At 35.0% G+C, this 19,021-nt stretch overlaps 1 protein-coding gene across 7 annotated transcripts in view; it reads left to right on the top strand.

The window, feature by feature from the left end:
* Window positions 1-19,021, top strand: part of Gtdc1 (glycosyltransferase like domain containing 1) — a 334,933-nt gene that overhangs the window by 170,748 nt on the left and 145,164 nt on the right. For 4 of the 7 annotated variants that reach the window (XM_040745304.1, XM_040745309.1, XM_040745303.1 and 1 more), the window contains 2 exons: window positions 450-617; window positions 4,706-4,879. In XM_040745304.1, the coding sequence (XP_040601238.1) occupies window positions 450-617; window positions 4,706-4,879 (342 nt within the window). Of the gene's footprint in view, window positions 1-449; window positions 618-3,127; window positions 3,204-4,705; window positions 4,880-19,021 lie in introns of all 7 variants that reach the window. The other 3 variants (XM_040745308.1, XM_040745307.1, XM_040745306.1) reach the window with 2 other exon arrangements.

The raw sequence follows: 19,021 nt of genomic DNA, 5'->3' as shown, positions 1-19,021 counted from the left end.
CACTTCACTATGTAAGTATATTGCATAAATCACAAAGGGTTTTTTCAAAACATGACCATGTACCAATCCTGCTTGTGCACTGAATTTCAGTTGTTGGTTGCATAAAGAGTCAAGTGCGTAAAACTGGCCAGCAAATGTGTTCCCCACCCAGCCTTATCGTTGTTTCTTTTGTCCTACAGATAGAATGTTTCTTGCTTTTTAAATAAAATTCAGCCAGCTTTCTTTTTCTTCTTCTTACTGTCCTCAAAAACTGAGCTGAGCTGAGACTAGTGAACTTTTTTATATTTCCTAGCATTTGTGTTTTAAAAGGTCAGTGTGGTTCTAAGGAACGTATTTACATGTCCATATGGGTTCTGGGTATCTTGGGATGGAAAGATGTGGGAGAGAAGAAGGACAAATGGTAGCCCTTCAAGCACGTCTAGAACAGTAAACCTTTATTTCTTTCTTAGGACCCTCTTTGCAAGCTCAGTACTTAACCTGGCTGAACTGACTGCCCTTCGTCCTGATCTGGGAAAACTGAAAAAGATCTTGTACTTCCATGAAAACCAGTTGGTATATCCTGTCAAGAAATATCAGGAGAGAGATTTTCAATATGGTTACAACCAAATTCTTTCATGGTAGGTATAGATTGTATAAAATTTGGTCTTTGCCATCTTTCCCTTTTCTAAAAACAAATTTATAGGGGTGAGGGTTGTGTACAAACAGACTAGAAAGGCGGGCAATAGGTGCCTTCTATCATTCTCTGCTGGTTCCTATGAGACAGGGTTTCTCCCTAAGTCTGAGTCACCTGTTTTTCTCTGCTAGACTTGAAACTAGCAAGTACCAGAGTTCTTTGTATCATTGCCTTTCTGAGAGCCAGGTTAAAGGCAGGTACTAGATACCCCAGCTTGCTATTTGGGTGCTTGGGTCTGAACTTGGATCCTCTTTATTTTGAAGCTGTTTCTTTTTTACTTATGAGTAATATTTACTGTTCCCATATTTTCCTTTTTAGATGGTTAGTTTATTAATCTGAGACCACTGTAAATCTATAAGAATATTGAGACAAGGGATAGATGTTTAAAGATTCTTTCTATAATATTATTATTTGTATTTCTCCAGGGTTTATAATAACACTGCTATTCATTTTATGAAATATATATATATATACATACATAAACTAATCATCGATTTATACCTTGAACCAGTTATCTTACTGTTTTATATAACATTCAAAATAGAATATAAACTGTTGACAAGGACCTCTACCCCTTGATTCCTTGACTCATTATTTAAATTGTAGAAAAACCAACAAGTTCTTTTATCAGCTGCTTTTGCTGTATCCAGCCGAAATTTCATACAGAAGTTAAAATTCAATAGTTAAGGGTATTTGTAGCTCTTACTTTTTCGTTGTTGGCTTTATTTTTGGCTTGTTTCTTTTGTTGCTTCTAAGACAGAAACTGTAGATAATGGAATATTAAGTTTTAGTGTTTCTCTTCCCTTCTTCCACTGAATCTTCTGAAATGACAGTCTGAAAATACCTGCCATTTCAAAGGTAAAGGCCCTGTCCATTGTCACTCCAATATAGTGTTTCTTCTGATGCTTACTGAAAGAAGTTTATTAACAGCCCCATACTAGCTTTTCTGCAAATCCTGTTGCATAATGACACCAGTCACATGGAATCAATTTGGAAGTGATTACATACACATTACACACCTTTATTAGTAGTTATTCACTACAGAGATTGATAATTTGTTTGAACAGGCCTTGATAGTATGTCCCTTAGTTTAGTTGACATAGAAAATCAGGTATAATGGTTCTGATTGTTTTGAGCATTTTGTAAATGTTTTTCTGCAGTCCTTTTTACAGGCTGCTTAGATTGTGAGGGAGTACTGCTGTCAAAACAGTGGAACTGCTGTAGTCAAATGTCTCATAAAAAGCAACCATTTCAAAATTTCATAATAAAATAAAAAGACTTAATTTTGTCTTGAAATGGCAACAGAAAAAATATGTTTTAAAATGAAAATGAGGGATGGAGAGATAGCTCATAAGTTGAGAGCACTGCCTGCTCTTCCAGCGGACCAGGCTCAGTTTTCACATGGCAGCTTCCTGCTGTCTGTAACTCCAGTTCCGGGCTTCTGACCACCTCTCTCAGACATCCATGCAGGCGAAACACCAATGAATATGACATAAATGTGTATTTTCATGTATTTAAAAATATGAGAATGAAATTCCCTTGTACTTTTATCAGTATGTAAAACATTCATAATATTCTTGTGAGTTCTTGAATTAGTTCCATTTTATTTTTCAGATACTATGGTTTTATTACTCTGAAAAACCACAAGGGAGGAATTAAATATTTTTTCCTTTATGTGTGGCCTTAAAGTTAGTGGAAGTTACACCCACTCATATCAGGGAGGAAATATGTGGAAAATATATTTCTATAGTCCAATGTGAATCTTTAACAACATAGACTAAATATTTTAGATTAATGGTAGTTAGGTGGTATGCCTGTTTCAGGCAGATATTAAATAAAAAAATTAGGTCACTGCCCCTCTTCTCCTTTACAAATAATTGTTTTTCCTTATATGGAGAGAGACTGAAAACTTGCATGAGACTTTTCGTCTTTTCTCCTTTCAAGAGTATAAGCTAATAGACAATCTTGGGGAGAAATAACTGGACTGTGTCATCATTTGGCTTCCTGATGGGAGAAAATTTTTTCACAGTTGTTCAGAGGAAAAATAAGAATGTCAGAAAGCAGTTCTGTTCCAGTTTCTTTGAAAAGTACAGCTTCGTCTTGAAATGCTTCTTCAGCGTTCTTGCTGACTTCTGCTTTTGTTGGCACTGTCAGCTTTCTTCCTGGACTGTTTGGCAGTTCAGGATGTTAAAGATGACAGACACAAGCCATCACCTTAGATAGAGGTTTCACTAACCCTCTGACTTATGGACACATGCTGTAACTATATATTATGACTCACTGGTCACTATTACAATATATGAGAAATGGTGCAAACAGACTAGCTGTAAACATTCTTCAACTTTTAGTATATTATTGTATTGACTTCCTTATTGTTTAGTTTTGTGTCAGCACTTTTGTGATATTCCTTTGTGTTATCTGTGTTGTTGCCTCCATTCTCCCAAATTTCACTAGGTAGGAGCTGGGAAAAAAAGAAAAACAGGCAAAAGAAATTTAAAGCAGTTTCTGAGGGGAAGGATAGGAATGGCATGTGAGTATGTCTTTTGTTGGGCTTTTGTTCTGTGGTGTACTAATAATAGCAAACATGCATGTCTAGGTAAGTATGTTGTAAACTAAGGTAATTATTTTCTGTGACACTCACTTTTTAATCTATAAGCTTACTTGTTATGTTTTCTATAACCTTATGCATGCATGTTTCCAGTCTTATGGATGTATTAATTTTGGAATGAAATAAAGCTGTTTTGTCATGTTTACCTTCTTAAGGAATTGTCCAGTAATGCTGAATTGTTGGTCTAACAAATAAGATGTTCTGTGATAAATATCATGCCCAAAAACAACTTGGTGAAAATAGCGTTTATCTCCTTTTACCAGTCACAATCCTACATCCAGTAAACTCATAGAAACACTTCCAACTTGAAGTAGAAATTGAGGAATGATGCTTACTGACTTGATCCAGGACCCCTTTTCCATAGACCATGCCCACCTGCCTCAGGATGGCATTACCTACAGAGGGTTGCACCCTTCCAGAATCAATTAGTGATCAAGAAAATGCCATGCAAACAATGTTCATAGCTAGTCTGATGGAGGCAGTACTTCAAGTGAGGTTCCCTCTTTGCAGGTATATCAAGTTGAAAACCAAGATAGCCATCATATACATATTTAAGAATCAAATCTTATCAAATAAATTTTTGTTCATGTTACACTTCAATGTGTTATCCAGCATATCCACAGCTGCCATTGGCATTCATTGGTGTTGAAGTAGACATTAAGGAAATTCCTGTTACACTTATGTCACCTAAAACCTGCTTTCCCATTTTCTTTAAACAATATTTTTGTATTTTAAAGACACTGAAGAAAGATGGTTAATTTGTTGAAATCAATCGTCAATATTATATTTCTTTTGTTTTTCTAAAGATCGATGATTGTGGTTATCTATATATTCCTTTTATATAATAAATCCCAATAATGTGGATATCTAAATGCATTTTACTATTTTTTCTGCTTCTATGACTGTCCTAAGCATAATGGTGAAATAAATTTAGAGATACCATCACTCCATGTAGTACCAGGAATTAAAAACAATGTCATTTCTTCAAAGGCTAAAACTAGAAATGGACTTTAACTGAATAGTGCTAAAAATACTGTGACACTGTAGGAAAAGCCTCATGAGAGTCAGTTTCTTCAGGGATGGGGAGGAAGCTGTAAAGCTGTTCTCCATAGTAGACTACATAGAGACATGTTTGGGCTTGCTGTGCTTGGTGCTGATGATGGGGTATGTTTATCATGTATGGGGAAATAGGCATTAGTTTGAAGTCTTATTTGATTTCATTTAGCTACTAATTTCTCTCTGGCCTGTCTTCTGAAGCCACCAATCCAACCATTTATGATAGACTACTAAGAACTAACATTTCTGTTTGTTCTAGTTTCATACATACAAACCTAAGGTATAGCATAAAGTATGATTAGTATGCAGAGGTCGTAGGCTTATAAAATAAGGCTTAATGAATTTGTAATTCCCCTTTCTCTTTACAGCTTGGTGGCTGATGTGGTGGTATTCAATTCCACTTTTAATATGGAATCGTTTCTTACTTCCATTGGAAAGTTCCTGAAGCTGATTCCTGATCACAGACCTAAGAATCTGGAAAGCATAATCAGACCCAAGTGTCAAGTTATTTATTTTCCCATCAGGTTTCCTGATGTGAGCAGGTAAGTGTGTTTGACAGTGTTTTTGACATTTTTCATACATCAAATGTATAGAAATTGATATTCTTTTTGTTAACTTTGACTTTTCATATAAGTATAGTTAAATACATAATTGAGTTCTATTTCCTCTAATCCCATTGTCTGCCCCCCATTTAATCCTTCTATCCGATTTCCCCTTTATTTCTTTATCATGCTATATTCTATTTTCCCTTCCTTGGGAGATCCTCTCATCCCCCATGTTACCTCAATAGGTACCTAACCACTGGCTATTCAGGTTGTAGCACACATACCGGGAGTAAAAGGTAACATCCAAATATAGTCCTTTGGGGTGCAAGTTACCTCACTCAGGATGATTTCTCTAGGTCTACCCATTTACCTTTAAATTTCATAACTTCATTTTTCTTAACTCCTAAATAATATCTCATTGTGTAAATGTACCACATTTTTATTAACCATTCATCAGTTATAATCTACATTCCCTTCCCTGTATCCTGACCAGCATGTATTATTAATCTTGGCCATTCTGGCTATGGTAAGATGAAAGTGCAAAGTACTTTGAATTTACATTTCCCTGATATTCAAGGATTTTGAACATTTTTATGTTTCTTAACCATTTCTGTTTCAGCATTTCAGAACTTTATCTTCAAGTCTGTAACCCACTTTAAAATTGGGATTTTTTTTCTTGATGTTCAGTTTTATTCTCCTCTAACCCTTTGTCAAATTTATTAGTAAAGACTTTTGTTCCATTCTGTAGACTGACTCTTTGAATGATTGTGTCCTTTACCATATTGAAACTTTTTTTAAATCTTGCCGTGCCCGTATTTTTAAATTGTTGATCTTAATGCCTATGCTATTAGTGTCTTCTTCAGAAAGTCCCTTCCTGTGCCAATGAGTTCAGTCTGGCTCCATACTATTTCTTCTGTTAGGGTTAGGTTGTCTGGTCTTATTCTGAGGTCTCTGATTCATTTGGAATTCATGTTTATACAGTGTGGTGATAGATGTGGACTGTTTTCAGTTTTCTAAAAACACTGTCTATTTGAGCAGCACCATTTGTTGAAAATGCTATCTTTTTTTCAGTGTTTATTTTTGGCTTCTTTGTCAAAAAACAGCTGCCTGTAGGTTTATCAAATTATGTATAGGTCTTCATTTCTATGTCATTGATCAGTGTGTCTGCTTTTATGTGAATATTATGGTGATACTCTAGCATCATACATACAGGAGAAGTTTGGAGCCATTCTTTAATATGGAAGGTGACTCCACACTAGATAACTCCTGCAGGCGTGTATCCATGATTGCCAATGTGTACAAGTAAAGAATAGATATAGTTTATGAAGAGAAATTAAATGGTAACTGATAATGTTCGTTTGTAAGAATGTAGGAAAATACATTGGGAGAAATACTGAATAGCTTCATATGGAGGTAAATATTGTGTAATTCTTATAAGGTACACCTGAGCTGTTTTTACATTAAAGAAAGGGATGAGAGCCTTTTGTGTGTACTTGTGATCCCCTTTAGATTTAGGTGACCAAGGACATTTCAACTGGCCACACTGCCAAAAATCCTAGCAGTTGTTAGATAATATTAGTGACTTTGTAAACACAAAACCATCATCGTTATTTATTACTTGACTTTTTGGGTAACTTATCCATTCAATGTGACCCCAACATTAAAAGTAAGGGGTAACAATTTTTTGTTAACACCAATAAGTTTATAGAATAAATAAAGATTTGAAACTGATTGGTAGTTGAAAAATAGAGTTAGGAGGGCTGGAGAGATGGCACAGCCATTAAAGGCTAGGCTCACAACCAAAATTAGAGTTAGGAACTTAAATTCTATCAAATTCACATGACATCAATCAAGTAGTTACATACCATTTAGTGGTGTAGGTTCTCTATTAGATGACAGAGAAAAAGCCACACTTATGCTGTTCTATCAGCCTGTAATATTCTCCACTAATGGTTGCTGTTGGGTAGAATGATCAGTACATGAATAATTTTAATAGGCTTTACTTGTTCAGTATTCTCTTTAAGAATTCTGGGATCTTCTAGGAAGTTTTTCATTAAAATAATGTAAACAATTTGAAAGCTACCATTCAGTAGTAGGCTACTTTAATACTCTCTTGCTCAAATGACTCATTCCCTAAGATATTCTGCATTAAAGATTTTGTCATATAAAAAACTTTTAATTATTCTTTGAATATACAACAAAAATAGTTAATAGGAATTTAATTCTTTGAAGTCTTATATTCGGTTACTCACTTAACATCTATTACAACTTGCTGTTTGTATGACAAATATAGCAATTCTGGTATGAACAGAAAGGCAGGCTCTTTATTCTTAGTTTATGAGCTGCTCTTTAAGTGCAGTATGTATATTCAGGTGACTAAGTTCAAAATTAAAAACAAAAACTGTGCAGATTGCAAATCTGGCAAGTTGATATGGTAACTTATTGAATGGAAGAGTGCTAGGTTTGATCTGAAGTACCGATTGTGCCGGCTGGGACAATATGTGTGCTGAATTGAGAAACAGATTTGTGGTATAAAATTGGTGGTTTCTGAGTTATAGAGATTGAGTCTGAGATGTTGGCTGCTATATTCAGAAGGGACAGATAAGCAAGAATTATCCACTCACACCTCAGCACTAGCCTTAGGAGCATAGTATGTTGTATTGGCCTGTGATAGCAGAACTTTTGGTTGAATTTTCTTTGGCTGTGTGTATGATTTATATTCTGCAAATAAACCCAAGCTGACTATTGCTTGTCATTTGTTACTGTTTCACAAAAACTGAATGAAAAATGTGAAAAGCTACATTCTTTGATCTATTTATTTATGGTTTAAACAAGAACGTACGAAGTAGTATTAAGTATAACACTGAATGTTTTAATCAAGATTCCAGCACTTGTCAGGCAGTGAGTTCAGGGCAAGTGTGGTCTACATAATGAGTTCCAGGCCCACCCAGAGTATATAATGAGTGTGTATGTGTGTATATATATCTAGTATATGTATATCTTACATGTATATACATATATATTAGATTATATATAGATAATGCTAGATATATGTGGATATGTACTAGATAGATTATATATAGCTACATACTAGATATTATGGTGTATATATATATATGTCTAGTATATTTTTATATTTGATATTCATTGGGGCTCACCAGGTGAACTTCAGTCCTTTTTGTTAGAAAATTTAGGAAATATTTGGGATCTGTAAAATCAAGCAGTACATAACAATGGAGCTGTGTGATAGTGTACTTAAGAAAATCAATGCCAATATTTTAATGCCATAGCTTTTGATAATCGGTTAGCTGATTTTGAGAAAGTTTCCTCACTTTCCCCATTTTATTTTTATCCGTAACTATAAAAGTAAGGAAAACAGTATCAGTTTTATTGCCTTGTTATGTGAATTAAGTGAGGTACTAGGTAAAATACTTGAGTGTTGGTGAGCATTAAATAAATAACCACTATTGTTTTCTGTGATTTGTGTTCTGAAATGCTTTTTGTATGTCTATTAACTTGTGTTTAGTGTGCTTGATTTACTGTGTAGCCAGAACTATACACAACATTATAATCATGTATGACAGAGTTTCTCAACCTTTCTAAAGCTGCAACCCTTTAATATAGTTCCTCATGTTGTAGTGATCCCCAACCACAAAATTATCTCATCACTACTTCATAACTATAATTTTGTTGTTGTTTTGGTCATAATTAAATGTCTGATATGCAGGATTCTTGATATGTGACCCTCAAATGGGGTATAACCCCCAGGTTGAGAACCACTGCTATATGATGTCAGTGATTCTTCAATGCATAAGATGGTATTTGCTTTACATTTATGTCCAGGATTTCTGTTGTTTAAATAGTGTTGTTTGTTGCAGTCCTAACTTCTGTATACCACGCTAGACAAAATTCTACTTAAAAATATTGCTAGTAATATTAAATCCAGGTTATATTCTATATGTAAATTCTCATCCTGTGTTTGGAACTTGGTAAATCATAAGCTTTTCTTCTTCCTAACAAGGTTTTTAACACTACTATCTACAGAGGGCTTTATGAGTAAGTCAACTTAGCTTTAGTTTTTTCTGTTGGCAATTTTTGATTAACATTATCTACTACTTTCATATGTCTGTGTGTGTGCATGTGGGTTTATGTGTGTAAGCACATTTGAATATGTGCTCAGCATGTGTGGAGGTTAGAAAACAATCTTTGTTGTTGGTTCTCCCCTTCCTTTGTTTGAGGCAAGGTCTCTGATTGTTGACTACTGTGTCCGCCAGGCTAGCTGTCCATAGTTTTCAGGGATTCTCCTGTCTCTGCCTTCCATCTCATGGTAGGAGCATTGGATTACAGATGCACACTACAAGGTCCAACTTTGCATGGACTCTAGTGGTCTGAATTCAGTTTCTCATACTTGCCCTGCAAATATTTTCTCACTAAGGCACGTCCTCAGCCAACAATTTTTTATTTTGTGATGAATATTTCTATGGAAGTAGTTCTCTGTTTTATAATTGCTACTTTTTTGCATCAGTAGTATTAAGTGTGATCTTTCAAAAATTTTAGTTATGACCACCATAAGAACATAATGTGGGAGCATCATAATTTTCTTTAGTAAGTGTTAAGCTTAGTAGTTGTACAAATACTGCTTTCAGTAAGTCCACATTTCCTCGCCTGTTGTTCTACACTGAAAGTTTAGTCTGATTTCTTTGGAAGCTGTGAAATGAGAAGTTTTGCCTTAGCTTACCTCGTGGCTGCTTACCAAAATCTCATGTGATAAATGGATTTCAAAGCAAGAAATAACATTTTAGCAACTCCTTTAAAAATTCTTCTTGAGTGTATTATTTTATATGTGAATAAAAATAAAAGCATTTCTTTCATTTATTGAGATGATAATACAATTACATCATTTCCCTCCTTTTCCTTCCTCCCTCTAAACCATCATAGCCCTCCTGGCACTTTTTCCAATTCATGACTTCTTTTCTCATTGTTTTTTGTTACATACAGCAACAACTGATAGAAATGTAGCCTGCAAAGCCTACATAATGTTACTTGTATGTATGGTTTCAGGACTTGAATGTTAGTTATTGAATAACTAATTGGTATGTTCTTCCCTGGGGAAAGTATATTTCCACTCTCATCATTCCTTATTTGCCTGTAGTTCTTTAGGTACGGTTGAGGCCTTCTGCCCAACCCCCATCCACATTAGAATGTCTATGATTGCTGTACTTGTTCAGCTCACATTTGGGTAGTCATGCTGGTGAGACTTTATGGGTGTAGCTTCTGGCATTTCTATGTGACATAATCACTTAGCAAACTCCCTGATCCTCTGGATCTTACAGCAATGATCCCTGACCTTCAGGTGCCGGAATTGTATCTATTGAGATGGGAATACACAGTTCTGCATTTTGATTCATTGTGTGTGTGTGTGTGTGTGTGTGTGTGTGTGTGTGTGTGTGTTTGTAATGGTCTCCATCTGTTGTAAAGAGAAAAGTACATACCTTCCTTATGAAAAATTTAGTGTCATGTCCACTATCCTATTATGTACTTCAGAGTTCCTAAATGTGGCCTGGAAGTCTAACTTCATACATGTGTAGAAAGCCAATGCATCTGCCTTGTGTAATCACATTTAAGTATGGGCTATCACCCGAGGCATGCATAATTCTTAGGGAGAGGACCAGTCCAGTCTAGGCTACCACATTTTCATTCATTTTTATGATGCCAAAGTCGTTTGGCAATACGAAATCCTTAAGTGCATCTTGCAGTTATCTCTAATTGAAGAGGGGAACTGTGAGAGTGAATTTGAAAAGACATAAACAGAAGTTGTAAAGGTGAAGAGTAAAGTGGGAAAGTGAGTAAAAAAAATGGCTTTTAAGGTTTTTTTTTATTTCACTGTATTAGTACCCGAGAGTAAAATTATAGAAAAATGTCAGATGCATATCCATTGTAGGCAAATCATTATGTTTTCAAATTGATCTCTTGATATATCTATCTTATGAAAGAGCAAATCATGATTCTTCATATTTAGTAGACAATCTGAGATAAAATGTTAAAAAAGTCTTTTCATTATATAGCATAAAAAATTGAAAAATGTTTTTTCTTGGGGCCTTTGCTTACTAATCAATAGGTTCAGACTTAGAAACCAGTTTTAAAAATTATACAGATACATACAAATCTGGAGCCAAGGTTGTTGATTGTATTAGTAATTACAAAATAGGATTAACTGAGGAATATTGGCAGTATAGCAATTTATTAGAACAGTAGGTAGTACCAAAAGTTTCTCTGCAGTCTATGATTTCAGTTGCCTCAGATTTCTTGCTCTTTTACTGGAAGTATATCATTTTTTGAGCTACAGCTACTACTACTTTAAGGGAGGAATAGAGATGACTCAGCCCACCTACTTGCTTATATTTGTTCCCAGTAAATACTGGCCCATTCTTTAAAACTCATTCTATGAATAGGAATGCCAGTGTGTGAAACTCAGAACCTATCATTTTTCATGTCCCTTTCCTAGGACTCGATGTCAGAATCTGTCACTCCTGAGATACAATCTTACTGTATAATCCTTGGCTGGCTGAAACTTAGACCATGCTGGCCTCAATTTCATGGGTGATCCCCCTGTCTTATATATGCTAGGATTACAGGCTTCTACTATGCCATGTGGATCAATCACAGTTTTTTGCTTATTTTAAAAAATGTGTATATTTACCCTTTCTGTTTTGAGTCCGCTTTAGAAGCTGGATGACACCACTAGGGATGAATTAAATTCTAGTTAGTCCATAACATACAGTTCAAAATGAGAGCAGGAGTGGGAGCAGGAATGAGCAAGTGGGAGCAAGAAGTTTTAAGTATTTTAAAAGGAAATGGAATGCAGACCTGGTTTGTACTAGTGGTCCAGATGCTTTATATATGCAAGACTTGTTCTGGCATCTTCTGTTTTGTTCCTTAGTTTCCCTAACATTTAATCAGAGTGGTAAGGACTATGTAAAGAGAACATAAAGTGTTTGATGTAGTGTACAGCCGACATCCTCAATATGCTCTCTGCCTTCCTCAGTATAAGATTGTATCTGCTATCTTCACATTAATTGCCACTTGCAAGCATCTAAATTTGCTGTCTCAATTTTGGATGACTTAGGGAATTATTAAAATAAAAGTTGTTGAGTTTGTCTAAAATGTCAAATCTATAACCTACTGTAATACTTAACTGGGATTGCCTCATATCTTCTCTTGTTCTAAGTTCATACACTTCAATAACTTTTGTAATATAGTTTCTTAGTTACTCCTTCCAAAAATCTTTGGATATATTTTACCCCTTATTGCCTGCCATGGTTATTTCCCTCCTCCTCGGTTTTGTTTCTCTCTTATATTATGGTTTACAGCTACTTTTCAAGGTTGGTACTAGTAGAACACAGATATTATTCGCAATGAAAATCAGGGTGGTGGTGCAATTCCAGCACTCAGGAGGTAGAGGCAGGTAGATCTCGGTGAGTTCAAGGCCACCCTGTTCTATAAAGTGAATTCCAGCATAGCCAGGACTACATAGAGAAACCCTGTCTTGAAAAAAAGAAAAAAGAAAGAAAGAAATTAGTGACACAGTTCTCTCTATAGATGGAGGATGAGTAAGCCTTGATTTAGTAATGGTTATTTATGTTCTTAACACCAGTGCACCTCAGGTGAGTGTGTTTGGGAAAAACGTGGTATAAAATTTTGTAGTTTTCTATAGCCAAAATGTAACACAGATAATATGACCAGAGCTAAAAAATATGTTCAAGAACTTTTCATTTTTATTTCTGGTTCAGAAACCCTTCTTATTAGTACAGGAAAAAAATGTGTAAGGAATTTAGACTTGTAGAAGTATAGGCTTTAAATGGTCACTTTAGGGTTGATGAAAAATTCTTTCATGAAATGCATTGTCTGGGTCTAATTATGTAGCCTGGGTTAATAAAAGATGCTGAGTCACATCTTTTCAAATACTATGGTTGGGTATTTTTCTCTTAAATAAAGGCCAGTTCAAAAAAAAATAAGGCCACTCAAACCATAGTTATAAGTAAGTTTGTAAACTTGATCTTAAAGTGTTAGTTTTTCTGTATCAGCTATAGGTTATCCTCAAGTAGGAATATATTTATGACAATGGGCAACAAAGCAGGAGAGCTGGTTAGTGGGTAAAATGCTGACTGGTGCATGCATGAAGACATGCATTTGGATTCCCAGTGCTCATAGAAAAGCCGAGTGTGGTGGTGAGCATCTGTAACCAAAACACTAGGGATAGGTTGAAGAAAGGAAGGTCCTTATAGCTCCTATTACAGCACTCTAGCCAGTCAGTAAGCTCCAGGCTTAGCGAGAGGCCCTGACTCAAATAGTAAGAGAGGAAACAAACAGAGATACACCCAACAGCACCTTCTGGCCTTTACATGACTGTGTGCATGCATACACACAAACACATACTATGTTCATACATTTTGTCTTTGAGGTTAGTACCAGTTTGTTTATTTTGCAGGGCTGGAGATTGAACCAGGCTTCATATGCATTAGGCCAGTGCTGTTTCACAGCTCTCTCTGTCCACTTTTCCTGTTCCCACTATATTCTGCTATGAAGCCAAGAAGGATGATGGACTGAATGTATCCCTACCAAATAAACTACAAAATGTCTGAATACATTAACCTCTCCTGCTCTTGCCATGATACCTTTTTTAGTATTATCAGAATTATGTTCTTATCTACAAGTATCCTTGGGCAGACTATTGTATACTTGTATGACTGTGTGTTGATGTTATATACAGTTCTCTATCCCAATGAAAATAAGAAAAAGTTAAAAATTATGTTTTCCCTTGATCTCTTTCTCTGTAAATGTTGGCACCCCTCCATTTCCCATTGACTTAATGTTCAAGTTTTTCTGTTCACTGTTTTTCTTGGGTGACATTGGAAATTTTTACCATCTGATGAAGACAGATGTATTTTCAAATAAAAATGTCTGAAGCATTTGTTCTTCCTACTATTCCTTTCTTTGGCAGAATATTCATATAGTTGATAAATAGTTTGCTTTCTTTAAATACCTTTTCTTATAATCTCATAGCATGTTTCATGGATATTTTAACCTAGTTTTATAGTCTTTCACGAAATAAGGTATTTTCTAAATGTGTTGAACTGAATTTAACTGAACTAAACAGTTGTCCAATGTGCCTTTAAAATTATGATGATTTCTTGCATTTTTAGGGTAACAGTTTTATCCTAAAAGATTCCAAAGCACACACAGAGAATGGTTACAAATTATACGGTGAAGCAGTCACCATTATAGGGTGAAGCATGGCAGCTGTTTAACAGCTCATCTGACACTACACAGCAGGTTAGGAGAAGATGTGAAAAATAATACTGGATTCACTTGAAAAAGTTGCTAGGGGAGGTGAAGTGAGCAGAATGTAATTACCTAAGTTGGAATTTATCCAGTACATAAGGCTAACACCTTCAGTCTCAGAAGAGAACACTCTGGGTCTTTAATAACCATGTATTTGTCTATGCAACTGAACTGTGAAGGTGCATCTGTCTTCTTCAAACCATCAACCTATGCCCTAAGCCACATTCTAATTGAGATGGGAAAAAAAGAAGAAAAGAAGAATCCTTTTACAGTGTATGTTCACATGCGTGCGTGCGTGCGTGTGTGTATGTGTGTGTGTGTGTGTGTGGAGATGTACATATGGAGTCTGATGCTTCTCTTCATAAGCTGTACCCCCCCCCCATATTTGTGGAAAGGACCTAAGTGGTTAAGAGCACTTGTTGCTCTTGCAAGAGGATCAGGGTTCAGTTTCTTGTACCCTTAGCCTGGGATAACCTTAGGCATGCTACCATAAAGCACTCACATGTACACTTAAAATAGAATAAAACCTTTAACAAAATAGTGATATAGTGTGTCAAACTTAAACTTGTCAGACTTTAGAGCTTTTATTCTTAGTAGCTACATGACACAAAGTCACATGAGAATGAATCTTGCCTATATATTTATTTTTAACACTTGTTTCAATAAAACTTAGTAACTATGATGTTCTGATAATTTAAAGCAAAGTTGAAAGAGAAACTTAAAATGTTTCTAGTAGTAGGCTAATGTATGGATAATTTGTGCATTCTTTTCTGATCTAAGCTTGCTGATGATGGAAATGTTATAACTTATAGACACTTTCCTTGTCCTGTTTGATTCTATATTCTTGATTATAAATTCTTATTAGCATTAACTTTAAATTCTTAGTGATTTTCCAGGAAATGTGTTAAACCAAATATGTTGGTTAAGCAGCTTAATCTATACAATCTTTCAAAGAAAATGTTTTTCCATTTTATGACAGTTAATGTAGAAGAAAAATGTTTGCTTAATTGCCCATATCTTAAAACAATATAAAACATTAGTCAAAGCACAGGTTTCTATCTTAGTCTTGTTATTAGCAATAAATATTCAGGTGATAAAATTTGTGACAATGCCTAATAATGGAAGAGTTGATAGACCTTTAATCATTGTAACATTATATCTTCTTTAAATATTGGTCCAGACTGGGCATGCAGGTCAGTTTTAGAGTAGTTATCTGTCATGCTCAGTGTTATAATTTAAAAGGTCACAACATAGGGCGTTTATTGGAAGAGGAGACAGAAATGGCAGAAAAGGGGGCAGAGACCAGTCTCTGGGTGAGAGAGAGAGAGAGAGAGAGAGAGAGAGAGAGAGACAGAGACAGAGACAGAGACAGAGACAGAGACAGAGACAGACAGAGAGAGACAGAGACAGAGACAGAGACAGAGAAAGGAGAGATGGGTCGTGAGAGAGAGAGAGAGAGAGAGAGAGAGAGAGAGAGAGAGAGAGAGAGAGAGAGAGAGAGAGAGAGGGAGGAGAGGGAGGAGAGATGGGTCATGGCCCATGTGCACAGGCGGTGCTCATAATGGCTGCAGCTGAGGGTGTATCTATCCTTTCAGAACTCCAAGGGCAGGACAGTACAGATACTTGAATACTGACATTTAGGCCCTGAGTTCAATCAGCACTGGAGCAAATATTATCAGTAAAAGCACATCCCACTACAAACATAAATAATATGCAAACTATTATGTACTACTGCCTCATGTGATAGAAAATTAATCTCCTTTTCTTTCTAAGAACAGTCTTGATAATGTTATTGGGAGAGATGTGGAGAATAATGATATCACTTGGATACTCTTATGCAGAAAACATCCTATTCTGTGGTTTGCTATTATGGTGTGATAACAGTAGGTCAGAATCTATACAGTTTTAAAGTATTTATAACATTTTATTTGAATATTTGTAAATATAATAAAAATAATCTAACTTAGTATAATTACAATGCAAGTCATACTTGTCTGTCCTTTACAGAATATGAGCCATAAAATAAGTAAGTGTGTGTGTGTGTGTGTGTGTGAGAGAGAGAGAGAGAGATAAGAAAGAGAGAGATTTTGAATAATTTGAAATGATTCTGTTGCTTTATTATATTGGCAGTCTATCCATGAATGAATATTTGAATCTTGTTAAAAATTCTTTGGATAAGGTATCATAATAGGACAAATAAATATAAGTCTGAGTATAGTACCTATACCTGGGTGTCTCTAAGCTTTCATGTATACAATAAAATAAATGACCACCTGATAATATCTTTCCTACTTGAACACATGTAAGATCAATCACTAAAAAGATGAAAGAAATTTTTCATTCATTTAATACACATTTTTTAGAGCAAGGTTGTAGGATGATTACTGAAATGAGGTAACTAGGTAGATCATAATATTAGGGGATTTCTAGTTCCTATTGGAATTATACTCAATATTGGTTTTGTGTGGAATATCTTCAAGTAGAAAAAGTAGAGAAAGATATAAAAAAAAGAAACTACAGTTCACCCGCCCACTTGAATAGGTTTCCTTACTTAAACTGCTAGCCAATTTATGACCCGAATCTTCATGATTAATGGCTCTTAAATATTTTCTTCTGAACTGGAATTAGCTTCACTTACAACGTTTTTCTTCTAATGTCTTACCCTTATAAAGTAGCACTAAACTATTTTTCTTCATAAACTGTCCTGGCACATGGTCCCACAGATTAATTATAATTGCATAGAAGAAGTTCTCTTTGTAGGTTTGAAATGTGTAGCGTTATCTTTTCCTTCTCCTTCTCTTTCCAGAGGAAATGGAATATAGCGCTTAAAGAAACCTGTTTTACATGGAGTTTCTTTCTAGTCTCTTATTTTAAACAATGGTACCATTAATTCTTATCTTAGGCTCTGGTTCCTCAAGTATTTTCATTATTATTATTATAACTGAAAAGAATCAACTCGATTCTTAAAAACCATTTGTTTCACAATATTGTATAAGCATCATTTTAGGGAATAATTTCATTCAAATACTAAATACTATTTTTTATCTAATGTGCTCTCTTCATAAATTAAATTAGGAATACCAAATAACTTTTAATTTTATTCATCACTGTGATCTTTTTGTTTTAAGAGGAAAAAGAAGGGGAAATGATACCAGTAACTTAAAGAATGATCCAATTTGTATTGGTCTACTTATCACCAGCACTTGAAACACCCAGAGAAGAAGCAAAGTATAACATTAGAACTTGCAGCATTTATCACTGAAATTATGATGCTGGGACAACTTTTCAGATATTTCTTCACAGAGTTTTATGAGAATTCATAATAGATGTCTTTTGTTAAAGTGGAGTTGGGTCGTATAAAGCAAAGTCTGTACTCTAGGAGGATACCTGTGTAATTATGCCATTGTGTTCTTGTAGAAAAGCTTGGTTCATCATGATTTTTGTTCAATTGCAAGACTGGTATCTTTGGCCACTGGCTAGAGACTACAATATTGAGTCTTTGCTTTTCCCTCCATGTAATTGAATAGGAAGCCAGTATGGGCCTTTATGACCTGAGAGACTCTTATTTAAATATAGAAATTATCATCACAGTGATGTCTACTCAGAGTAGGAAAACAGAAACTGAATTGATTGGACTTTACAAATATTTTTGTTCTAATCCTAGTAAAACATTATAATAATGTATAAAAGAAAAACTAATTTTGTGTCTTAATTGGTTTAGATAGTTCTCAGAATGGCATAATATTAAAAGTAGTTTAGAAGATCCAAACTCTTCTCCAACATGTAACATGCTTCCTGAAATTCTGGCACCAGTTAGGGCTGTGGTTCTTAACCATCCTAAGCCTGCGCCCATTTAATATGGTTCCTCATGTTGTGATGACCCCCCCCATAATTATTTCCTTGCTACTTCATAACTACAATTTTGCTGCTGTTATGAATCATAATGTAAAGGCGCACAAGTTGAAAACCATCGAGTTACGGGGACAGTTCTTACTGGAGCACGTCTTTGGTGTAGTGGAAGCGGTAAAATCCTTCAAAATGGATATTAAAATGTGAAAATGCACACCCTTGCATGTAATTTGCAAAGATCTACAGTTTTCATTAGAATTTTATAAATCCATAAAAATTCTACTAAAAATCAATTGTCCATCATATACTTTTTCTCTATAATTTATGTTACTTTCATTTAAGTGATTTCCTTCTGGATATCTTACTGAAATGTGTTCATTGATTTTTTAAGGCAGGGTGGAAATTAGTGGTTTCTTAGTTAATCTATTTTTGGCATTATGGATGAGAGATTAGCCTCTAAATCTAAAATTAAGACTTAAGTGTTCTAAGGATTTTTTTCTTTTATGCTTTCCCAGGAATATAGTAGGCAAAGAGTTTGGGGTTAAAAATAATGCAAATATTGGGGTAGTTGACTTGAGTGAGTCACTTTAGACTGTCATTTCCAACCTGGAAGACAGTCTATTGGCACAATATATAAGACTTACCATTCCAGGTAGCCACAGCAGTAACACTGGAAGGTAACAATTGAGTCTTTCTTAAAGAAAGCTAGTCTTCACTACTTAGGTTGAGGGCATTCAATATACTACTAAGAGATCTTTATATTCTAACAGGAATCTCCATGTTTTATCTTCTGCATTCTTTCACATTTCTAAGCATCATGGCTCATTCCTAACTTGATGATACCTGTCCTCTAATATGCTAATAATCTATATTAACTTTCACATTACATTAATATGTCATTCAAAACTATTTAGTGTCCCTGCAAATTCTGAATTAATTGTGTATTTA

This window comes from Mesocricetus auratus, unplaced genomic scaffold (genome assembly GCF_017639785.1).
Source record: "Mesocricetus auratus isolate SY011 unplaced genomic scaffold, BCM_Maur_2.0 Super-Scaffold_100004, whole genome shotgun sequence".
Taxonomy (NCBI): domain Eukaryota; kingdom Metazoa; phylum Chordata; class Mammalia; order Rodentia; family Cricetidae; genus Mesocricetus; species Mesocricetus auratus.
The sequence above is the reverse complement of the archived record's forward strand: the minus strand, read 5'-3'. Positions and strand labels throughout refer to the sequence as shown.